The sequence below is a fragment of the Pygoscelis adeliae genome, unplaced genomic scaffold (genome assembly GCF_000699105.1).
Source record: "Pygoscelis adeliae isolate BGI_AS28 unplaced genomic scaffold, ASM69910v1 Scaffold181, whole genome shotgun sequence".
NCBI lineage: Eukaryota > Metazoa > Chordata > Aves > Sphenisciformes > Spheniscidae > Pygoscelis > Pygoscelis adeliae.
This window is the reverse complement of record NW_008824360.1, coordinates 3074485-3097906: the sequence shown is the minus strand read 5'-3', so window position 1 is coordinate 3097906 and position 23422 is coordinate 3074485. Positions and strand designations below refer to the sequence as shown.

Below are 23422 nucleotides of genomic sequence, written 5' to 3'. Positions count from 1 at the left end.
AATTTGCTATGATGCTTCACTTCAGGAACAAGCAAAACAGGAGCTGGCAGAGAAAGAACATTTGCTCACACAGACAGCTTTGATATCTAGCCAAAAAGGCAAGAAATTGTATGAAAGACAAGACAAACAAACAGTTTTGGGAATGTCATGTATTTTAAAGTTGCCTGCAGTAGGAGAATGTTAATTTAAAATATACTTTCCTGAAATAATTTCTGCTAAGTCTAGGAGTGTGTCCTTTATCAGACAGCTCTGGATTAAAAGGATAAACTTTTGGTTGGTAAAGATGATTTGGGTGAACGATAACCTAATGTACCACTAGGTCTCTCTTTTATAGACCAACACGACAGGTACATGTGCTTGATATGATAAGCTGTACTGTTTCACAAAGGACTAGGAGTCAGTTGAGCCATTGTGGAGTTGTAGTGAGAGAATTAACCAGAGGAACGTGGTGCAATACAGCAATTCCTACTGCCATGCATTCTGCAGCTGAGTATCTGAGAGGGAATTGCAAATTCTAACAAATTAAATGATACAGTCATAACCCTCTTTTTTATGTATGGGGAAAGGAGTGAACAGAAAGCTAAAATGGCTTGCCCAGAGGGCACTGAGTCAATCCATAGCAGAGAAAGGGAGAGAAATCCAATCTGATTATGAATCCAGTACTATAGCCACAAGACCAGTCTTCTCATCCTGACACAAATGCTGTTTAACACGAAAACTCCTTTGTGCAAAGGGACATTAACCAATAACGACCTTGCCCAACAAAGGAAAATAGCTAAGTTTCTCCCCATGTAGAGTTGTGAACCTTAGAAAATAACATTTAGTTTAAAAAAGATCTTTAAAAATCATGGTGTACAGGATGGCAGTATCTTAGACTCTGCATTGGAATGAGGGCCACAGATTCTAACACTCAGATTCAGTTATGATAGTGATAAAGTCCAACTGGCATGTAGTGGACGTGGTGTTTTCTTTGGGCAATGAGATATTAAACCTAGAAACTGTCAAGTTCAAGAAAATAATTGTATTGTTTTTGTTATGGGTTACCAACCAAACAAAATCAAGAAAAGATCTGAGATAAGATATTTTTGGGACTACTTCTGATATCAAGGATGTGCTCTATTGAAAAGGCTTTTTATAGAGGAAAAATGAACCCTCCCAAACTTCATGAATCGCATCTCCATTGTGTCATCTCACTGAGGAAAATGCTGGCTTTCCAAAGGGATAGGATTTTGCAGCTGAAATTTTCAACTCCCAGAGCATGCCTGGCCACCCAGTAGCAGCAAATCCCTGGTGTGCATCTCCAGGGGCTCTTCCTTCCTTGGACAGCACTAATGTTCATGTTTTGGTTAATGTCACAGCTGGAGAGTTTCAGTATTGCTCTGAGAATCATTAACCACCTTGTTGTGATTTTTAGCTCTCATTCCCAGGAGACCATGCTGTATTGAACAGCTGCTCCTGGCTCCTGCACCCCTCAGGAGGGCCATATTCCAATTTTTGGTAGGGCCGTAACTGCATTTTGTTTCTGCAGAGGGCTTTCTGCTAGACCAAAAAAGGGAAGGAGAATGGAGAAAATGCCAACCCCTTTCACTCCATTTCCTTGGGGGGGGGGGCCTTCATTCTCCTCCACAGAGCTAAGGAGAGAGTCTGGCCAAAATCTAACATCATTCCTGCCTTTGTTGCATAAGTGACTTTCCAATATCCTAAAGCTCTGCAGGGCAGTCAGCCATAACCCAGCGACACTCCCAGAACTGGTGCACTCGAGCAGTTTGTAACCATGGAAAACACCTTTTTGTGCGGCTTTTATGAAACTCTGGTGAATCTGCATTTGCGAAGGCCAATATTTAGTTAAGAAAAAAATAAACACCGATGAAAATGGAGGGTTGGTACTGACTGACACACTAAATGGAGTCCAGTGGGCCCTTCTGGTAAACTCTCAGTGCGAGGCTAGGCACTTCGGTTTGTTTTACTCTTTATGTGGCCAGCCACTTCCACTGGCTTGCGTATATATGTAATATTTTTTCTTAGAAAGTATTTCTTATAATCTACTTTTCTGTAAAATTTTTCCCTAAATTAAATTAGATGCTTCTTTACAACTCAAGTCACTATTATTCAAACCCTTACCAAAAAGGAAGATGCATGCCTGAATATGTATAGAACTATATGTTTAGACATCAGCGTAGCTAATTAACAAACAGTAATTATTTTCCTAATCTTTTGCTTAAATACCATTAACTGGCTGCTGTTGAGAAAACCTCGATTCCCAATTAACGTGGCAGCTGTCTGCTGAACACTGAGCCACAGTGACCAGCCCGAGCTGATACCAATGGGTGGTGTTCTGCGAACTTCAGCGGACAAATGTCAGGTTTTATGCCAGCTGAGAACCAGGCCAGACATGCATTTAGCTTGTTTACATGATCACAGTATCACAAAAATTAGGTATTAAGATTACTGCTAAAATGATGTTGGGAATTTTTTTCTTTTAGACACCACACACTGCCAGTAAACTGAGTCACAACCGTAATGACAAATATACATTGACCTAGTTTCATTTTTCCCGGTTCTGAAGACAAGGAAATAGTAAGGCATTGCTGACTATATTCAGTGATAACTATGACTAAACATTAACCTTTTAGAATCCACCGCTAAATCTTATTGATAGGACTTAAAAGACGGTACCTCCCGTCAAAGAGCATCAAAACTTCCTGATAGCACAAGTGTTGGTCTAAGATCAGAAAGAAGAGTGGAGGGGAGGGAATGAATCAACTTCTTAGCTCAACAAAAATCTGATCAATTCTAGAAGTCCTGATTCTAGAAGATCATGTTCACAATCTTACCAGTCTGTCTCATACTAAAACCCATTTTAATTTCTAAGCGAGCCAGAGCATCTTGCTGAGTTTGCAGTTGTGCACTATCGCATAGCAGAAGGCAATGCAAAACTCCCAAGAACTACCAGATTTTAAAAATGCCCCGTGGAACCTGTGCAAATCTCCTGAACAGTATACAAAGCTTTAAAAATGTAGGCTTCACATGGTCTGAATAGTGAATACCTCTTTGCACATCAAGCAGTGGTTGCATATAGCATTTAAATAATAAACTTGAAAAGCACACAAAGGGATTTGCTCTTTCGATTAGATTGATTTTTGTTTGTGGATGTTATTTGGACTCCCTTCACTGTGGAACAAGTCCCCTACAGTTGCCATTAAAGCACTGAAAGCTTCCCTTTTGTTTTTAAATGTCAGTTTGAGCATAGCTTCATTAAATCATTTCACAATTAACTCCTTGAACATCCAGACTTTTTTAAAGCATCAAACCCAGCTGAATCGCATTTGTTTCCCAGAAGAGTGAGTCCAAAGTGGTATCCCCAAGTGTGTATCCAGGAATTTGTATATTTGACTTGTGGCTACACAAAATACATATGGGAGCTGTGTGGGTGGTGGAGAGAGGATTAAAGCTTTCTCCCTGGGCCTAAGAAATACCATAGCTTCTTGCCCAAAATGCAGGGCTCGGGAACCAAGTCATAAGGGAAAGACGTCTGGGTTAATCTAGGAAGACTTATTCCCAAAAGAACTATAAATGAAGTGAACTCGAAAGAGTTGTTAGTTTAGCCCATTATGTATAAGCAGCAATGTTTTCAATGAGGCTATCTGTCTGACTTCCATGTAGTATCTAGCCTCTAAAACCTGGCTTGAGATAACAAACTGCCTCTTCATGACAGTAAACAAGATCCCAAAGGTCCCAGGTCTGTGTCACAGCTTAGCTACTGGCCTTGATTTCTCTCATGCATGGCTATGTGAAATGCCAACAAAGCAGAAATGAAACTGTAACCTTAAGCTAACTCTTTTCTCGTTAATATAAAAGCAGCTCAGAATTTTGTCCATCATATACAGAGTGGAGAGCTCTCCTACTTCCTGAGAGCTAGTCCAGTCCTCATCTCTGAACAGCCAATACACAGTGATCGCAGCACATCGTGCACTGCTGTTAGCCCTTGGTTCCCGCTGCGTCTATACTTACTTGGAGAAGTGGGAGAGGTGGCCCCTCCTTCTGTTGATGTAGTTGGAGGTTTTGTGTCTGGCACTGGCAGAGGCACAGGCCTAGCCATTGGTGGCGGAGGTGGTGGTGGCAACATTGGGGTAGGAAGGAATGGATTGTGCACCTTGCCTTGGCTGCTACCATTGGGCTGCCAAAAAACAAGCAAACAGACAAAAATTATACTAAAAATCAGCTATTAGGAACCTCTGGCAATAGTTGAAATCTAGTTGAAAGCTATGTGCAATACATTTACAATTACTTGAGAGGTGGCAAAGAAAGTGCTGTGTCAAATTCTCCACTGACTTCAAGGAACTTTGTCTCAAACCCTGTGAACCTTGTGAAACTATGGAAATTCTCACTTTTAAACATTTGTCCTATTAGCAACTGGTCTGAACTACCCTGGGTTAAATTCTACTACTCTTTGCATTTCCTGCAGCCACTAACTCATGCTTAGTGAGAGTTGAAGCAGTATTTTTGACCCCTTAAATCCCCCAGTTTCATGCCTCTGTTATACCCTTAGGATATCAGTGCCTAGGACTTGAGTGTAAATTTCTTAAAGATACTGCTCATTAAGAGAAAAAACAAGCATTTTTGGTGGTCTTAAAAGTCGTGCTGCTATCTTATTACAGGAAAATGAATGAGTATGTATTAAAGTAACTGCTCTCCCACATCCCTTTTGAGTTAGCAATAGTGTAGCTCACAGTTTAGTTGCCATTAGGATCATATGGAGAAACGACTGAACTTAGAACTGCTTCATTTTACACATTAGGAAAAAAACCCCCTCCGTTTAGTCTGGAATGTGGTCAGTCACAGGCAGAATGGGCCCAGCTATCCAAGTGTGGTCTTTCAATTAACCACCAGAAAAACCTGTCCATAAGCAAAAGTGTTTTCAAGTATCACAAAAACAAGAAGCAGGCTTAAAAAAAATGCCACCCCTCCCCCCAACTTGTGAAGTTTACATTTTAAATGTAATACAGCCTGGACACTTGAAAACCATACAGATAGATGCCAAATACCATTATAAAGAGAAAGTAGGACAGCCTGTGAATCAGGTGTTCCATTTTAGTGACAAAAATGATGAGATCATTTTCGACAGCACTCTGCAAATTGATCTCACTGCAGTTCTTCTGGCACTGAGCATTGGCTTTTCCATTGATGATAAAAGCTCAGCTTTAAACACAGATCCATATTCTAAGTACTGCTAAAGAAAATAATGTTTTAATTCCTGTTAGGGTTTCCATTAGCCTGAATTACTGGGGACAAAATACTCATCCTGGCAAATGCTTAGGACCTTATTTTCATTTCACCTGCTTTGGCACTGACAAAAGGCCTAAAAGTCGTGTGGGTGCAAATCACACTTGTGCTAGAGCAAAAATGGTTGAGGGCATAAATAAGACTCAAATTCATCTGCATTTAACTTAACAGCACTCACACTGACTTCAAAGACTGCAGTTAACTAGTGTTTGCAGTAAGAAGCAATCCTTCAGGGATATTTATTTTTCCAACATCCAGTACCTTTAATAAACTAATATATTAGTGACATCTCTCAAACACTATCTTGTCTCACAATTAGGTCCCTTTCCTGCCAAGAAGACCCCTGCTGTATGTTCATTGTGAGTGTGCTAACAGTTCATAATGCTGAATGGTTTGGGATAAATTAAGCAAATGAATACTCAAGGAAAAAGAAAAGCACTATATTGATTTGTTGTCTAGACATAAATGTATCTGCTAACATATTGCAGACATTATTCAAAGCCAGTACTGGCTGGAATAAGTAGAGTCAGTTTTTCTGCTAGGGAAAGGAAAGCACCGAGAACAATATAGCTTATTAAATAAGTGTAATAAATTAGATGCTAATAATTAAACTAATTCTCATTAACACTTTCAATCGTATGTATGTCAGGAGAGAAACAGTAATTTTGCTAGTTATTACTTCATTGGCTGGAAAAAGTTACATGCATTATATTTCATGAAATATTCAAAGCATTATTTTAGATTTGATTTACATAAAATTTATAAATTCTGTATTTGACTGGAATGCTATTTCAATAATAGCAAGATGATTCACTTTGTTTGATTAAAAAAAAAAAGAAAATGGTTATTTGAAGCTTTGGAACTCTGCTTAATTTTTCATAGAGATAAGGGGAAAAGATAACTGCTTACAGAAATAACAAACCATAATAAACTGTACTTTTAACATCTTGAGTTCAAGTACTGGTCAACTTGATCTAAAGTGCTATAAGGCAGTATTTTTTTTTTTTAATGAACTTAGCTGATCTGAAACATCTGTTTCTCACCCTCCCTTTTCCTGCTCCTTCCCCCCCCACTACCCCCTGAACTTCAAAAATAATTAATAAAAATTATTCTGCCTTCATATTTTGTTAACCCTAGTTCCACTAGGGTTACAACGCATGCAGCAAAGTCATTTGTGGAGGCACCCGAAAGGTCACTGTATCACTGGCTTCTCTGACAGTTTAAGTTAATTCCACCACAATGTGGTCGAGTGTTTTTTTGGGGAGGATTTTTGGTTTTTTTTTTAAAATATTTTTGCAGTAGCAGCATTTTTTTCTTCCAACGACTATTCAAGGTGTGTTCCTGTGTGCGACATGCTGTTAAAATAATCCCATAATCCCATGGTTAATTTTACATAGGACAAACACTTCTGAAGAAATAAAAACAGCTTCCTTACATTTAGGAACCCCACCTGTCCAGCCTGCTGACCAGCGTCGGGGCAGACAAGTTGGACAAACTCTTTCAGAGTCTCCTGAGGATGATAGCGGATTGCTGGGTGTGAGAAGTATGGCCCAGGCTGTTGAATAATGGGTGATGTTGGAAAATGAAGAGTCGATGGTGTTGCATGTGGACTTGCTATAGGAAAGAAAACAAAGAAGTTATATAGAGTTTTGCCTTCGGAAAATAAAACAGTTTAAATCTACTGTAGTTTTACTTTTAGTCTTTCTTTAAAAGTACAGTATTGTTTATACATCTAATGTTCACAATTAATATATTAGACCACATTGTGTCCTACACTCACTTCACCTAGATCCTGAAAGCAAATGGAGCCAGACATTTTGAAGGATTTTCTGAATTTTTAGTGGACATGTATAAAGGAATCAGCAGTCCTTTGTGAAAGTGAAAACTATTCATCACCTTAAGAGCAGTCCTCATCAATCAGGCAATAAAAAAATGTATTTGGGAGATTAGGGTTGATTTAATTGACATTTCATGCAACTTGGATTTGCACGTATGAATCCATTTTATATTGTACTATAAATGGTTGATAATTTAAAGATGGTCTAACACTTCCTGTTGTTGGGGTTTTTTTCCACCTCAGTTTAGAAACATTTATTTTAAGTAATGTGTTTTCATCTAATGAACATGCACAAAGTGGCAAGATCGTTTTGAAAATTATATTTACATTTCTCCTGAATAATATTAGGCTCAAATCTTCAGCAAGCCCCCTGCTTGCATTCAGGGATGAAGTTTAATTTGGTGAATTTATGGGCCAACAAGCCAGCTGGAAAATGCACTACAGTAAAGGTGTAAGGTACACAAGCCCATTGGCAATGACAGATTTTACTCTCAGTTCATTTCAGCAGAACTACAAGTACAGCTGAAGAGCCTTATGCTCTCCTACATTATGTGACACCTTTGCCTAGTTCCTTGGCCTTCAAGATAAATTGGGTTGGACCCTTGTTAGCTAACAGTGCTTTCCACTGTTAGTTGTCACCATGAGGTAGCAACTGCTGCCACTCATAGTGCTACGAATTCTCCCTTTCCCCTCTAAAATGAGAATTCACTCTTCCTTTAGAATGGCCAATTAACCTGGTTGTGCACAAGCTCATCTGTAAATCATACTTTATTTCTCACCAAACAGTCATCATTACATCCCTGTTGCTCCCTTGGCATGCTATCCTAATAATCTTTCAAGGGTGTCCATGTGCATATACTGCACTTGTACACCACACATAACTGATTAGATAAAGGCTATGCAAGGGAGCTAATATCCTACAGAAACTCATGTGTTGGCTTTGAAGTAAGTTAAATATATGAGGGAAAAAAAAACCCTTGGCACTTTTCGAAAAATTGGAGAGATGCAGGAAAGTTAACTAAAATCAAATACAAATGAGCAAACACTAATTTCATGACAAATGTTATGAAAAACCCTCAGTTAAATAAAAGCTAAAATCTGCTTCTTAGTCTTGTTCATTGCCAGTTTAATAATATGACACTTTATTAATAATTTTTTCTTAAGCATTATTAAACCATTAGCAAACTCAGAGCCTGAAGATGTGGATAAAACATGTACTCAGAGACAGCAGTAAGGAAACCTACTGCATTATCCTATAAACATTCATTAAGGGTTGGCTGGGCAGCCCTTCTATGTACTTCTTTCTCCACGACTGGATAGGAATGATTGCTTTGACACCACCACCAAAAGGAGCTGCACTCATGCCTGGGGTGCTGATATGGGATGAGTATGAAGCGCTCATCCTTGCCATGAAAAGTTCCCCTGTATCCTTGTTAACGCCACGAGTCTTCCCAGTCTGCTCCCCTTAATACTGTTTAAAATATTCACAACAGAAACTCATACTAAATGTGTGGTACTAAACCGGAAAAGACCACTGAAAAAAAGCATGGAGATGAGAAACCAAAAGGTAGCATGCAGCCTTCAACTCTCTCTGATTAAAGTCGATGTATATCCGGTGAAACTCTTCTGAAAGCATGGGCTATATCTATCTCATAACAGCTAGGTAGCATGTCATGTGGGCTGAACTGGAAAACAGTGTTTTCCCACAGCCATGCTAGCTCTGCAATGCTGCACTTGGGAAAAGGAAACAAGAAGAAGCATATCCCACACTCCTTGTATGGAAATGTTGACAGCTATTCCATGGCCAAGGCAAACACCTGTGTGCCCAGCCTGTTCAACCTGTCTGCACATCTGGGCTTATCACTTGTTTTTTACAAACCTAGTTAATTATTTCTTATTCACTTTTAAGACAAATAGTTTTGTTCTGAGTTTTCATCTTAAATTATAGTATATTGGAAAACTCTTCAGATAAACAACCCAAATCCTCAAAGGAAGAAATGAAGGCTATTTTCCTGTCCCCAAACTCCTGGGAGAGGCTGTAACTTTGAAGTGTGCTATTAAAGGTAGAGATAATGTGGGATTCACCTTAATAAATGTGGGTGTCTACCATGGAGCTAATGATCTTAGAATCAACGGAGAACTAAACAGAACTAAAGGTGTCTAAGTTCATGGTTCATCTCATCCAAAACCAGACCACTGCCTTTGACTAGACTTCATTGACCACACTGACTGGCTCACCAGTGGATGTGAAGGGAGCCCACTGGTACTAGCTCTGAGGTAGATACCTCCAGTCTACGCATGCACCTTCAGTTAGGTGAATTCCACCCAAAGTGTCAGCCTCTGATCTCACTTACACCAACCCCTGAGGTGTAACTGCTTTAATGACACTTTACAGGTATGAATGTATCGTCACCTTCTCCTGGAAGCAACAGTCATTTTAGAGCCTGTAAAAATATTTTGCCACAAATATTCATTCAACAAAAGTTGGTGGTAAAGATTTTGATGACTACAACAAAATTTTCATTAGCAGACAACATTTCTGTCATTTTTTGATATAAAACATATTCTTCCTCTCTTCCTTCGTATCTCCTTTTATAGTTCCCCCTTTTCTTGTATGCCAAATGGAAGATGAAGGATGAAGATAAAAGTGAGAAATGAAAATTTATGTGGCAAACATCTAATTAAGTGAAAAATAGGTTGGGATTTTTTAAACATTTATTAAAAAAATTTCATTTTAGCACCAGCTCTGTTAATGCTATTTGAAATTGTTATCCAACTGCACTGTCCTTTGTACACATCTGGGAACAAATTCATTCCTTTTCTTCCGCTGGGTGAAAAGGAGATCGAAATGCTATTTCAATCAAACAAGAAGGAATAAAAAATTGTACCCAGGGAACATGTGGAAATTCAAAGCTAGGCCTGAGACCACACTGTATTTAGCTTTTCCAAGGTATGGCTTTTCATTTAATAATTTGATTTGCTATATGAAAGACGTTATGGTTATTAGAAATACTCATAGGCATGGAAGTAGTGGGTCTTTGTCTGTTGCCTTGACCTCCTCAGCATGTCAGGGTAGAAAACAAAGTGGAAAGCATTTGTCAGTGATCTTCCCAAAGAGAGAGAGAAGAAAAATGAGTACAGAAACGATCAACAATAATTCAAGAAGGTAAAGTGCTGCAAGAAGGAGAAAATGGTTCCTCTTCAGAGTCTTGGCCAGCTCCTCAGCACAGCCTTGAAGGGCTTTCTGCTGATCACGGGAAAGACTGGGGGAAGGAAACAAGACCAAATAGGCATCAGTCCTCAGTCTGTGCCATATACTGACATATAGGGTTCATATCCTCAGAGTAGATGGATTAGCATAAGAAGTAATGAATGGAATGAGGATCTCCAAAAGATTTGTTTTTGCAGTCTCTGACTGGGAAAGACCAAATTTCTCAAGTGGCAAAGGGAAGGGCTCTTTGATAAGAGGAAGAATCTACTACTATTAAACTGATCAACATTACAAGTGTGCCTGCCTTATATTAGAGAGAGGGAGTTAAATGCTAAAGTCTAAAAACTGCTGGCCCAGATACAGACCATTACTCTGATAGCTGCGTTGTGGTCACCAACTCTGGTGTATGCAAAAACGGCCTTTCAAACAAGTTCTGAGTGCAGAACACAACCGTGTTTCCAAATATATGGATCCTCACAAACATTTTTAATCCGTTAAAGGACGTGAGGTAGTGGAGTAGGATGTTATTTTCCCTGTTTGCCTCTAAAAGGGGCAAGTGACCATGCAAAAGCCCCTTCAGTCATGATTTTCAGAAACGTTTAATAAAAATTATTAAGTCATTGCTTCTGAAAACCATGCCTAGAGTGATGCAAGTTTTCCTGTGTATAAGAAAGGGCTATTACTACTTATGTGCTTCTGATGGGATATTACAAGTCTCAATCAGTGACTGTAAATTCTTTGAGATCTTCAAATGGAAGATAAAACAGGTCTTTGTCTATTATTTATTTACTTATTGACTTATTATTTATGTATCCCTAAGCAGCTCCATGCTGCCAAACCATATTTCTCTTGGCGTCTTTCAGCCTGTGACATTTATATTTTATTATTGACCTCACTAAATGACATAAAATATAAGTTCTACAACCTATGAAAATATGTGTATTCCAGATCAGAACTTCATTTCTACCTGCTGTAGGTATGGAGGAGTTGGACTATCTAGCATTATTAAATCTGATATTTGTGTGTGTGGGTTGGAGGCAGGAATTATCCTTCCATCTCAAGGCAAGCATAAATATTTCAAAGCACACATGATTCTAATTCCATTGAAGCTCATCTGAAACATCCCAGACTTTTTATTGAAAATGAGATGATAATGTATGGTGACCTGCAACAGATATACCAGTATTTTAAAACTACTGCTATTGGGCCAGGTAATTATGCAGTACAGCTGTTGCATGCTATACTGGATTTTTTAGTGTTTTATGAGTTCGTGGTGTTGTGCAGCACAGAAGTAAGAGGATTTTTCAGAACGCTGAATTCAAATGTCTGATTATGCAGGACTGCTTGTCCTTTCGCTTCTTGATTTGTAGTAGCCAATAACAAACTAACTAACTAATAAAATAGGTTGCATTCATTGATTAGGTTAGCACTTCACATGTCTAAGGCAAATGAAGAAGAGACAAAATTGTGAATTCTGTTCAACTGAATGATCAGATAATAAAGAACCAGTTAATTTGAAACAGGTTATAGTTTTCTTCAGATATTTAGTACCCTTCTCAGGCCCTTCTCCTGGAACAAAGGAGCAATCCTAATAAAGACGCATGGGATCCTTTCTCCCAGGGCGTGCTCACTGATGTGGTAAAGGGATTTCGTGATCGCACCTGCAGTGCTCGGACAGATTTCTCCACCAGCACAGCCCAACATATGGGGGAGACATATTGATCCATACACCTTCCATCTACTCTTCCAGAAAGCCAAAAGGATGAAATTTCTTTCTTCATAAAGTCATTTGAAGTCTTTGAAAGGGTCCTTTAGTGTTGCTCTTCTCCCGCTCAGGAAAAGCCTACTATCACCGTGCACTCCTCGCCTGTTCAAAGAAGTAGCGGTCTGGGGAATCAAAACCACTGTTCCTTCACAGGCACAAGGGCTAGTCCATCAGACCAGGCCAACAGTAGATTGGCTTCACTAGGGCACAATGCTCAGATACCTCCTCTATAAAGTGATAATTAAGTTTACTAATAGCTCATTAAACATTGATCAATCTTCCTAGAAATGGTAACATTATAATCATAATGAAACAGGATCATTTTTATCAGCTTGTTTTTGAGGCCATTATAATTGGCTTCATTACAATTAAGAAAGTATTTCTTTAAAAGTCATTTCCCTGGAAATGTTATAGAACAGTTTGTTCTGCTAGATATTTCCACTTCAGGCTTCTAAGTTGCTTTAACTCCCTACATGCTGTAAGCTTTCTCCTAGCATTTGAGTGATGCAAGTGCCAGTTCAAATTATGCAAGATGTATCCCACCCTTTGTACCCCAAAGGTACTTATTCTGAAAATTGACCATATTAGAGTACTAATTGGCTAAGCCACCATGCTGGCTGATGTGAAATGCTTTCAAACACCATGAAACAGCTGTGTTTATCGGAAATATGAAGAGTGACTTTTTAATAAGGAGATCTGGCAATAATCCAAATTTCTTGAAAGGAACTTACACTTCTGTGTATAATACAATACAAGAGGTAAAGAATAGAAGCCTAAAACAATAGCTTTAAGCCCACAGATTTTTGTGATGAAAGCAGTTACCCAAACAAGAAAAAATAATTAAGAAACTTGGGCTGGGATTTGCAGAGGTCCTGAGAGAATTCATTAACTGCTTTTGAATTTCAATGGGAGCTGTGTCCCCGTAACTCTTTCAAAGGTTTCTCTAAGTCCCCATTTTTCCTACTGCCCATTAGGAATAGACTTTATGGTGATAAATGTAGAGCAATCTCTTATTCAGGTTAGCAAGGTCTTGCCTCTACTTAAATATTGAGCTGCTGAGGGTAGGACTGACCAGTCCTAGGACCAGCCCTTTGAAGGGTATTCAGCTCACTGGAAAACTTAAGTACTGCTTAAGTCCCATAATGGTGCAAAGGGACTGTTTAGTAACATGTCTGTCAGGTCCATGGATGAGCTAAGTTCAAACTGATCCTGTCTTGCATTCCCATTTGCAGCGACAAGGCTGGGAAATCGTGGGGTGGGAAAACAAAAATAGGCCTTACCCTCTTAGCATGGCTAAAATTTAGGTATCACTGATACTTACTTCCACATTACGTAGGCAAATATAGATGAAACATTCAAAATATAATATAAACAGCTGACCAATGCAAGAGATATACAAATACCCTAAATATGATGGATGGAGGATCTGTTCCTGCCCATGGACATCAAAAAGAAGGACCGAATTGCAGAATATCCATCTCTCAGCTCCAGAAGTCAAGTGCAGGTGGTTGGCTAAGCACTGCTGAAAAAACAGACCCATGGTATCTCCTAGTTGGGGCTGGCTATCAGCCCCTTTTTGCTGCTCTGAAGACCAGAGTGGTATAAGGCACCTGGACCCTTTGTTCAGAAATAGTCTTTCTGTAAGAGATTTTGCAGTAGCAAGTGGGAGGCAGAAGGACATTTTGCCAAGGCCCACGGAGTTCCTAGCAAAAGAAAAATATGCTTAAAGCTGTGTTTGGGCACGGGGTTTATTGGTGTACTCTGGATTGTTGAGTATTACAGGCTGCTTTTGAAAACCTGTAGAGCTGAACTGAGCGCTGGTTCCAGATTCTGGCATAGGCAGGGGGCCAGTTAAGTTAGCTATTTTGAGCAGATTGTTTTAAAACATGTCAAAATTCTTCTGCCTTTGGGAGATCAGAATACTACAGAACTGATTACATAGGTACAGAAATAAAAATCATACCTATAGAAAGTACTCCTCTCTTCCAAGACCATAGCTAGAGGTCAAAAAAACCTAATTTAACCTATTTGTAGAACTCCTACTTCACATCAAATGCTGGCAACTTTTGCATATTATTATTGTTTTTAATACACATGATGTATTCCCATATATAAGATAAAAACTACTGCTAGGAGAATATATCATGCCTTTCTTATAATGAAATGCAGTTGATAAGTTTACAATAGAAATGTAAATTCTCTTAAAAACCACAACCTTTATGTGTGTGATGATATAATTCTGCTTTGATACTAAAAAGGGCATGGTAATGGAATCTGTGACTTTGGAGTGATATATTGCTGTTAAGTTAATAGGACTCCACATTCCCATTTCTAATATCAGTGTTTTTTTCCCCTTTCATTCTGTAGATGGTAAGCTGATACTACATAAACATTGTTAAAGCTATAGTTCCACGCTACAGTAATTCACTTAACTTTAACATGATTTATGGTTCTGTCAATAGAGGAGGCTGAAAATCCAGAGCTCTGATGCTTAAACATGGGTTCCATATTTAAAGCAATAATGTGCTTTTTGTGTGTGTCTGAAGCTAGAAGAATTTAGCATAAAGCAGAGATAAAAATATTATAGTTCACTGCACTGTTTAAAGCATATAGTTTAACTTCACGGATACATCAAAGAGAGCAAAGAAACTGACACAGAATCGCTAAAAGCACGGGTAAAATACTTTGTTCCTGCAGCACTTTATTTTTGTATTATTTTTTAGGGATGCATGAAATCCTATTAGTATTTTTAACACTCCCCTTTTTTCATTCTTTTGCTCAGTTACATCAGCTCCTTTTGTCAGGATGAGTTTAAATCTGGGTCCACTGTGTTAATCACCCCCCATTCTTCTTTCTGGCACTTACCCTCCAGGCATTTTGCCTCTTTAGGAGATTAAGCGCCCAAGTCATCTTGTTGCTCTAACATGTCCTCACTGGAGCAACATATTAACACAATTCCTCTGCAAAAGAGCCCTCTTTAGAAGTTTGCTGCAGGGATGACAAATTAACCCAGCATGGTGTCCCACACATCTATCTCAGTACAAATTATTAGTGTAATAGAGCTTTTAGTTATGCATTTATCTAGTAATTATTGAACGGTTATACAAAACGAAGCTGAGCAATCATGGCCCTTTATGAGGCAATCTCAGTGGGTGGCCTTACAGTTAATTTAGGATAGGACTGTCTAAGCAGTTCACTCACACACAAATTAGCTGAACAGCCTGCTCCTTTAAATATTTCCTATGTCACAGGCTAACTCTTTACAATACAACAAAGGTAGAGTTTTAATTACACGGTTCCTGACTTTTGTTTAGCTGAAGCTTTAACTGTTTGCAAGCCTTCCTCTCTGCCCTCCCCTGTCTGGGATATGGGAGTAGATGGCAGTTTGGGTAGGGTATCTAGTAATTACTAAACCCTGACCTTGGGGCCATCTGTTAGGAAACTGTTTTTCCTTCAGCATCATTATTATTTCAGAGTGAATGGAGGAAATCAAAATCTTCACCTACACAGCCAGCTATGCTGACATTGTAAACTGGAGCATTGCTTTTCACTGTCGCAAAAGCAATGCTCATCTGTTGGTCAGTGTTATGCAATTTATGGTTTCTACCCAACTTTCTTACCCTTGTGGTGTGGCTCTCTCATCTTTTGGCTGTCTTACATTACTGTCCTGGTTTCAGCAGGGATAGAGTTAATTTCCTTCCTAGTTTACCATCCCCTGATCTGAGGTGTCTATGATCTGAGGTGTCTATAGCGGAATGAACTTGCACCGCTTTGTTTTTGTCAAAACTCAAAGGAAAGTAGAAGGTTACATTAGTCTGCCAGCTGACAGGATTGAGGAGCAGCCGCGGATAGTTGTACGGAATAGGATATTACAAAATGTCCTTTTACACTGTGTAGCTCTGGAGCAAGTTAGCAGGAATTATCGCTTTGATTCGCTTGAAGCTGACTGACAGGACAGTTAACAGGCACTGATATTTTGGTGACCCTGTGGAGAATTTTGATAGAGAAGGGCACAGTGTCTTACCAGATATGTGACATAAAGTTTTTGCCACTTTGGCACAGAGAATACTATCCTGCAGAGTTTCCCTGGTAGGCATTGCACTGATAAAAATCTCAATGGCAATGCTTATTATGGAGGAAATTAATACAATGGGAACCAGTCTACTAGCTGACTTTCATCCCTTCTCTTTCTGCTCACACCCCCACTTCCTTGGGTTCTTCCCTTTGTGCTTTATTTCTTGTTTCTTCTAATTGTGTTTCTCCTTCATTTATCTTCCTAACATACCATCTCATTCTTATTTTTTTTCTTTCCTTGCCTTTTCTTCCTTGCTTTTTGGCTTGCAGGATCTATGCTGTCATGTTCTGTGGAAATGCTTGAATGCTCTACAGCACAGGCTGCTGTATATCCTAGGTTTACAAGATCGTGGTCAATTTAACGTTTCAGCCAGCTCCAGATATAAAGTCACTAGAGTGTAAGTAGCAATACACGGAAGCCTAAAACCACTTATGTAAATATTGCTGTCACCCATAGTATTTAAATCCTTCACTGTCTGGTAAAGAATTCAAGTGGACTAATGTCTGGGAAACTTTGTAAGATGCCAGCAATACATGATGGCTTTGCAATACTGGAGTACTGTGGTGAGCTACACTGACCACCAAATAATCTAACTTGCAGGTGACAAAAGTATGCTGCATAGGAGGTAGAGATCTAACTGCTTGAATTTTCAATGCTTTGAAATAAATTCTAAAACTGATAGCGATGCTAAAGCCACCCTATAGGTGATCAATTTACCATCTGCCAGACACTGAATCCTAACCACACTGGTCCAGAGAAGACATATGGTGCATTCATAGAGTCATGCCCAAAAAACTGCCATCATCAAGTGAGGCTCCATGAATCACTTTGCTAGCTTATCACCAAAGAAACTTGGATCTTACCACCATCTGTTGGAACTACTGAGGAGTCACTGAAGCATTGGCATCCATGCGCCAGCACTCACTGCACATCTGGTCCTTTGGTCAGCCAGCTCAGATCCTCTCTGCTGGCTACTGCCCAGCTGGGTTGAGTACTGGCAGCAGCACCAATGCAGATAGGAAACTAGTGCACAGCCTTCCACAACACAGTACAGTACAGACAATTTCATGAGAACAGAGGTTTTCCAACTGGTTCATTGAATGGAGCACCTTATAGCTAAGAAATCATCTTAAGGATCTACTCCTCCTCCAAGCAAGTTTTGTTTCCAAAATGACTCATTGTGGGGATCACTGGGAAGGGCACTCAGTATCCTGGGATACCCCAGCGTAAGACATGCACTGTGTTCTAAGGAATGTTTGGAAGCATGTGAAAGATTTGGGAATATTCCTGAGAAGTTATACATCACTGGTTGTCAATGACAACACCTGCCATGAATAGTCTACAGCTTCTTCTCTGCTATTTTGATCATGCTTTACAAATGCATCTCATATACACATCCAAGTGATAAACTTGCACATACGAACATCAGAAGGAGATTGAACCTTCTTGTAATTGTTCAGTTGGCTGAGGAGCTTACTCTGATGGTGACCTACTTACTCGTGACTTTCCTTTCTCTGAAATATCTCTGCAGACTGAAGATTAAATCCTGCTCACTCTTTTCTGAAGACGACTCAAAATGACCTGCCACTGACCATTTACATAATGCATATGTATCCAAAGACAATGCAATGTATGTACTATATTATACCCATCATTTCTGCAGAAAGGTATAACTTCCAGTAAGTAATGGTGGATATGAATTGCTTCAACATTATATCCTCTTATATGACTGCATTATACTCTTTATGTTGCCACTTTCGATACCTAAAAAGCTTCTCTCTTCTGCTTACTGTCCTAAAGTACACTGGAGGGAATGGGATAAAGAACAAAGCTGGATTTGCAGAAAATAATCCATCTCAGTATATTACTCTTACTAACAGAACGATTGTTGTAGAAGAGAAATAAACACAGCCACTGTGCTGTGGAAGAATAATACTGAAGAGGAATGTCCAAAAAGAACAAAGAACGAAGTCTGGAGCAAGATTTTTCCAGGATGATGACACTTAAAGAATCCATGGATTTTTTCTGAAAGTCTGTAAGACTTTGTTTGCGAACAAGCATAAAACAGAAGATGCTTCCAAATGATGTTGCAGAAGAACAGTTTTTGCTTAACCTGTTAGGAACCACGATGATAAGAAACTGTGTTACTTCTTTTTGGAGTTAGTAAAGACATCTTCTTCCAAACAAACAAAATTTGGGAACTGTATTCATTTTATTTGCTCTTTCAAATTCTGGCTGTCTGAATGTTCTTCTCACATAGCCGATGGATATCCCCTGGTGCACAGAAAAAGTCTTGTTAAAACAGACTGTAAATGAGATTTAAACAAGACGTCACCAATGATACATTTCCTCTCTCAACCACACAAAAATCCAAAATACAGAAGGTCTAAACAGGGGCAGACAAAGGCGTTCAATGATCTTAAAAAATAAGTGTGAGGTAAAACATAGCCAAATAAAGAAAGGCTTATTAACTAATCAATCAACAACTCACATCTAAAAGGCTGAACTTCTAAAAGATAGGAATTCAGAGTCAGTTGATGTGCACCGAATACAATATTAATAGAACTTTCATATTATTCATACTTATATCACCAATTATCAAGGCTTTTAAAAGAAGAGAGATTTGCCAGATAGCTCAGATCCAAATTTCAAGGGAAATCTGTATAGTACTTAGATGCCTAAGTATCTTCTGAGGATCTAGGTGTGTGTCTAAGGGTAATAAATAATTTTTATGGGATTAACCATAACAAATCAAACTACAGTAAGTAGATTTAACAAAGCACAAAAACTCATGAAGTGCAATTCTGACCTTGCTTCAACTTGGTGCAATTCCACTACTTCACACCGCATCACCTAGAGTGTGCAAAGAGGCTCCTCCTGGTTTATGCTGCCCTCAGTAAAACCACACTAATGCCAAACAGACATTTCAAAATAATTTCTAGTATGAATTGCTAATATGTCTTTTTATGCTTCACCATTCGACCAATTCCTTAATAATCTGCTCTAAATGAGACAAAATTTCATAGCAGAAAGAAACATGTCACAACCATTCATTCCTATTTTTGTATCTTCCAAAGAGGTTTGTAAGAAGATTCATTCATTTGTGTATATTACTATGCCCAAGTGAGTTCCTTTTCAAATGTGAACTGAGTATTGCATTTAGTTTTCTAGGCTAAATGCAAATGCATCCTTCTAACAAAAATGTATAAGCACATCTAGACCCAGAGGACATCTCTTTTACTTGGAAAGTCAGTCAGAAGAGTACTGTGAAGAAAACCAGCCAAAGCATTGCAGGAACCAACTTCAAAGGAGTCCCCTAACAAGGCAGTTCTTCAGCACACTGATACCAACAACATGAGCACTAAATGACTGGCAGAAACAAAGCCATAGTGCTGGAAGACAGGAGTGGTTCAGAAGTGAGTGATGGGTCCCTATCTCGAGCAGTTAGACTGAATCTATGTTATGAATGGACACAAGCAGAAGATGCTCTCTGTAACACATTCTGTCCCTTTTCCCACCCTCTTCAAATAAAACCCCAAGCCCCCAGAAACCAGCGTTTCCACCTTAGGCACTGTTGAATGGTCATCGGGAGTTTTACCAAACAGCCCAGCCTAGCAAAACCAAACACAGGTCTTGACAACTAAAACCTCTAGTTTATCAAGCTTCTGAAGCACAGCTTCTCACTGAGTGGGTCACACATGGCGATGACTTTCTGTGGAAAGGTGCTGGGATGGGCACTGGGTGCCGTGGCTAACATTTAAGCTGCCTGGGGGCTCTTGGGTTAGGCCTCACCTCTGGGTCCTGTAATGACAGGTCGATGGTGCTGTGTGAAAGCCGTTCCAAGGGAGGAGGTCTGCGAAGGCGAGGGACTGCTGAAACCAGACTTCTCTGACTTCTTTAATGTATCCTGGCAAGAATGATTGATAAGTGCAATTTAATAATGCTAGGTCATGGAACGACAGCCTATGCATTGTGAAAGTGGGTGCAGAAGCAGCTAGATAAACTTAAAGGACAAATGAAACGGAATACAACAGCAAGCTGAAAGCTCACTTTTATTTGTGGTCTTTTTTGAGGCAGAAGCGGCCGTGGTTTGCTCTGAGCAATAAGTACTAGGAAGGCAGCCATATTTTTCTTTAAATCTGAAATATGGATAAGATGCAGCTTATTATTGCTACTGAAACCTACTCTGCTTTATTTTTAGAAATCTGTAATAGCTGGAGCATTTGGATTTTTACAGGCTTTTTATGAGTTCTGTCTTTCACTCACTGGTTTAGTAGATTATTGCAAATGGATCTTTTAAATGTGCTGCACGACTCAAGGCACAACTAGAGAATAAAGTTTTCTGAGTTCAAACTCTGCCTTTCCTTACTCTCTTGACTTCAAAGGTATTTGAAAGTAATATATTTATGTGGTTCCCTTTTGCTTTCAAATTTTTTTAAGGGGTGAATGGTATTTGTGTCGTGATATTAGAAGCCACACTGGAATTATTTCAGAGTTGTTATTATGCCCTTGAACTATATCAAAGGCTTCCAATGAAAATCAAAGTTAAGTTGCCATTGGGTGAAACCTCTCCCATGGACAAGCAGAAATGGTATAATGCTAATATGACCGGTTTGTTATATTCGGTAAGAAAACTCCTGTTGATATCATATCAAGCCCATGGCACCAAAGAAATATGTGGCATGAATATATTGCAATAGTCTCTTAAAATCTGAGCCCTTTCTGTGTATGATTTATGCTTGGATAAAAGAATATTACAGCATATAGATGAAGAATATGTATGTGTATCTGTATTATTCTCTATATTTTTATAGTTCTAGAGGCATATGGGTGTTCTGATTATCTGCACATACTCTGAAAACACATAATTTCCAGTATATTCAGTACATCAGACATTTTGCATATCCGTAGGGATACAGCAAAACAAAGGTGCAGAATAGTTGAGGTTTCAGGTGCAAAAGCAAAATATCAGGTAATGTGGAAGTTGAACTTCCACTAGCAAAGTCATTCAGCCTTATTTCCAACTCTGTATTTTATAGAATTTAATTGTTAAAAAGTAAGGAGAGAGGCCTGGACAATATTATCTCTGGACAATAATATTAACTTTATATTTAATAACACTAGTTTCATAGTCCCTGGGATGTTGATTGCAATATGCAGGAGCCTTTTTGTATTAATGCTGCACTGCTGGGGTCTTAACGGTTTCAGTGAGGTTTTGCAGTTTATATTTCAGAAAGTTAAATAAAGTAAGGGAGTGGTTAGAGTTCCAGTGTTGTACTTGCAACTTTCTGTCTTGAAACTGTTTGCTACAAGGGTTTGCTGTTGTGGTGGCTTTTTCCTCATAGCAAGAAAGGTTACATACTTAATCTTTTAAAAATAAAAGTTTAGAACTGACAGACTATTGTGCAAGAAAAATAGTGTTTGGGAGTTTTTTTCATATTGGTCTTAAGGACTTTGGAGTAGGGACAAAAGCAAAAGGAGTTAGTTCAGTTTGGGGGTAAGAGAGAAAAGGAGACTGAACTAAGGTATTTCAATGAAATATTTCAATGCAGCCTGCTGAATTTCTGCTCAAATGGCATGTTGTGATGTAACTTAGTAATTGCTCTGTGTTTGAGTGTCCATATTCAGGACAAGGATACTCAAAAGAAGTAACGGTGCTGTTGACCCAGATTTCCTTATGATAGAGGAACTGGGGATAGAAACACCAAATGAGTGTCAACCCCAGCCCAAAACACAAAGTCAAGGGTCAGTGGCAATATTTGTGCTCGGGGGGGGTAGAGGAACTACGCTGCTGGCAGCAAGGCCATGGGTTCATCTCTTCTGCGCTGGGCTGTGGAAGGGGCTACGTTTGCCCCCAGGGCAGGTTTTAATGTAGCAGACTCCAACCCTCTAAGTGCAAAATATCATGGACAGAACAAGTGACTATTTATGCACAGGGATTATCACAGTAATATATGCCTGCCTGTGAGCTGCTCTAACTGCAAGGTCATGCAGCCCACTTGCGTGGAGGCACAAGGCCCCACATGCAGCTGATGGTTGTGCAGCCCATAGGCAGACATCCAGGAGGGGACAGGAGTACCTCTGCTCTGGGCAAGCAACGGAGGTCATGGAAGGAGTAAGGTCTCTTAAGTCTATGCACCATATGGTTCAGGTGGCTCATGAACTCCCTGCTTTCCCCCATATCCTCTAGCTGCATAACCTCTTCAGCGTTATGGGAAAGATAATAAAGCTTCTGAGAAAGTGAAGAAGCTGTTCTTTTACCCCTGTGCTAAAAAACCTGCTCGACTCATCTAAGCCGTGGTAGGGAGAAGGGGCAGAGAGAACAGTGGAATATGGTTTAAAGCTGTAGCAAGTTCATGTGATTGTGGCCAAACACTGGAACTTGAGGAGCTACAACAAAGCTGATGAATGACCTTGCATGTGGCAATGCTGAGCAGTGTCACGTTCATATGGAGATGGATTTTACGGTCGAGGCAGCTGTTTTCATGTGAAAATAGAGATTCTAATGTAACACTATGTTGTAAAATTGAGTAGAAAGACAAACTGAAGCACTGATAATTGGTTCCTACTTTTGTTATATTTGTTATCATTGTTCTGATTGCCATTATTACCACTACTTTGTTTTTCTTTTTATTTCAGGGTATTCTGAAATGTATTGGTTTGGAACAGTCCAACTCTACCATGTTTTTATTTTGTTTGAGGTTTGTAATGACACATTTTATTTTGAGTGATCATATCCATCAGATCTCAAGAAAAAAATGGCTGCTTCCTATTTCAGAAGAATATGCAAACAGGAGCTTAATTGCATCACTTAATATTGACCAGGAGAAAGAATAACATAAGCTTGCCAGCTCATTTCCAAAGCATGTTTTGTCCTTTAAGAGGGGAAGGTATGACAGAAAGTTAGGCAGTGCAAAGCAATTAGCATCATTCACATTTTACGTTGCGCTAGCATGGTGCTCTAGCAGCAAAATTCAAACATTCTTTGAATGGGTTAATAAAAGAAGAAATACAGTCGGCATGCAAGAAAAAGGTTTCCAAGAACAAGCCAAAATATGTCCCATTCTTCTAAATTTATCACAGCCATGTCACATTATCCTTGAGACTGCCAGGAATGTCAATTTTTTTGCAATTTTAAAAAAATATCTCATTTAGCACCATATGTTTGGTTAATGTGCCTGATATATCCTGCGTATTCTTTAGTCCATCCTTTTCTAATACTCATTTTCTTTTTTATCCCCTTGCTAAGCC

The 23422-nt window shown here is 39.1% G+C and overlaps 1 protein-coding gene across 5 annotated transcripts in view; it reads right to left on the bottom strand.

The window, feature by feature from the left end:
• The window catches only part of NFIA (nuclear factor I/A), a 246694-nt gene that overhangs the window by 31298 nt on the left and 191974 nt on the right, over positions 1-23422 (bottom strand). For 2 of the 5 annotated variants that reach the window (XM_009319810.1, XM_009319812.1), the window contains exons 8-9: positions 6719-6897; positions 4012-4177 (exon numbers count right to left, since the gene is read on the bottom strand). In XM_009319810.1, coding sequence (XP_009318085.1) covers positions 4012-4177; positions 6719-6897 — 345 coding nt within the window. Of the gene's footprint in view, positions 1-4011; positions 4178-6718; positions 6898-19963; positions 20084-23422 lie in introns of those variants that run through there. The other 3 variants (XM_009319813.1, XM_009319814.1, XM_009319811.1) reach the window with 3 other exon arrangements.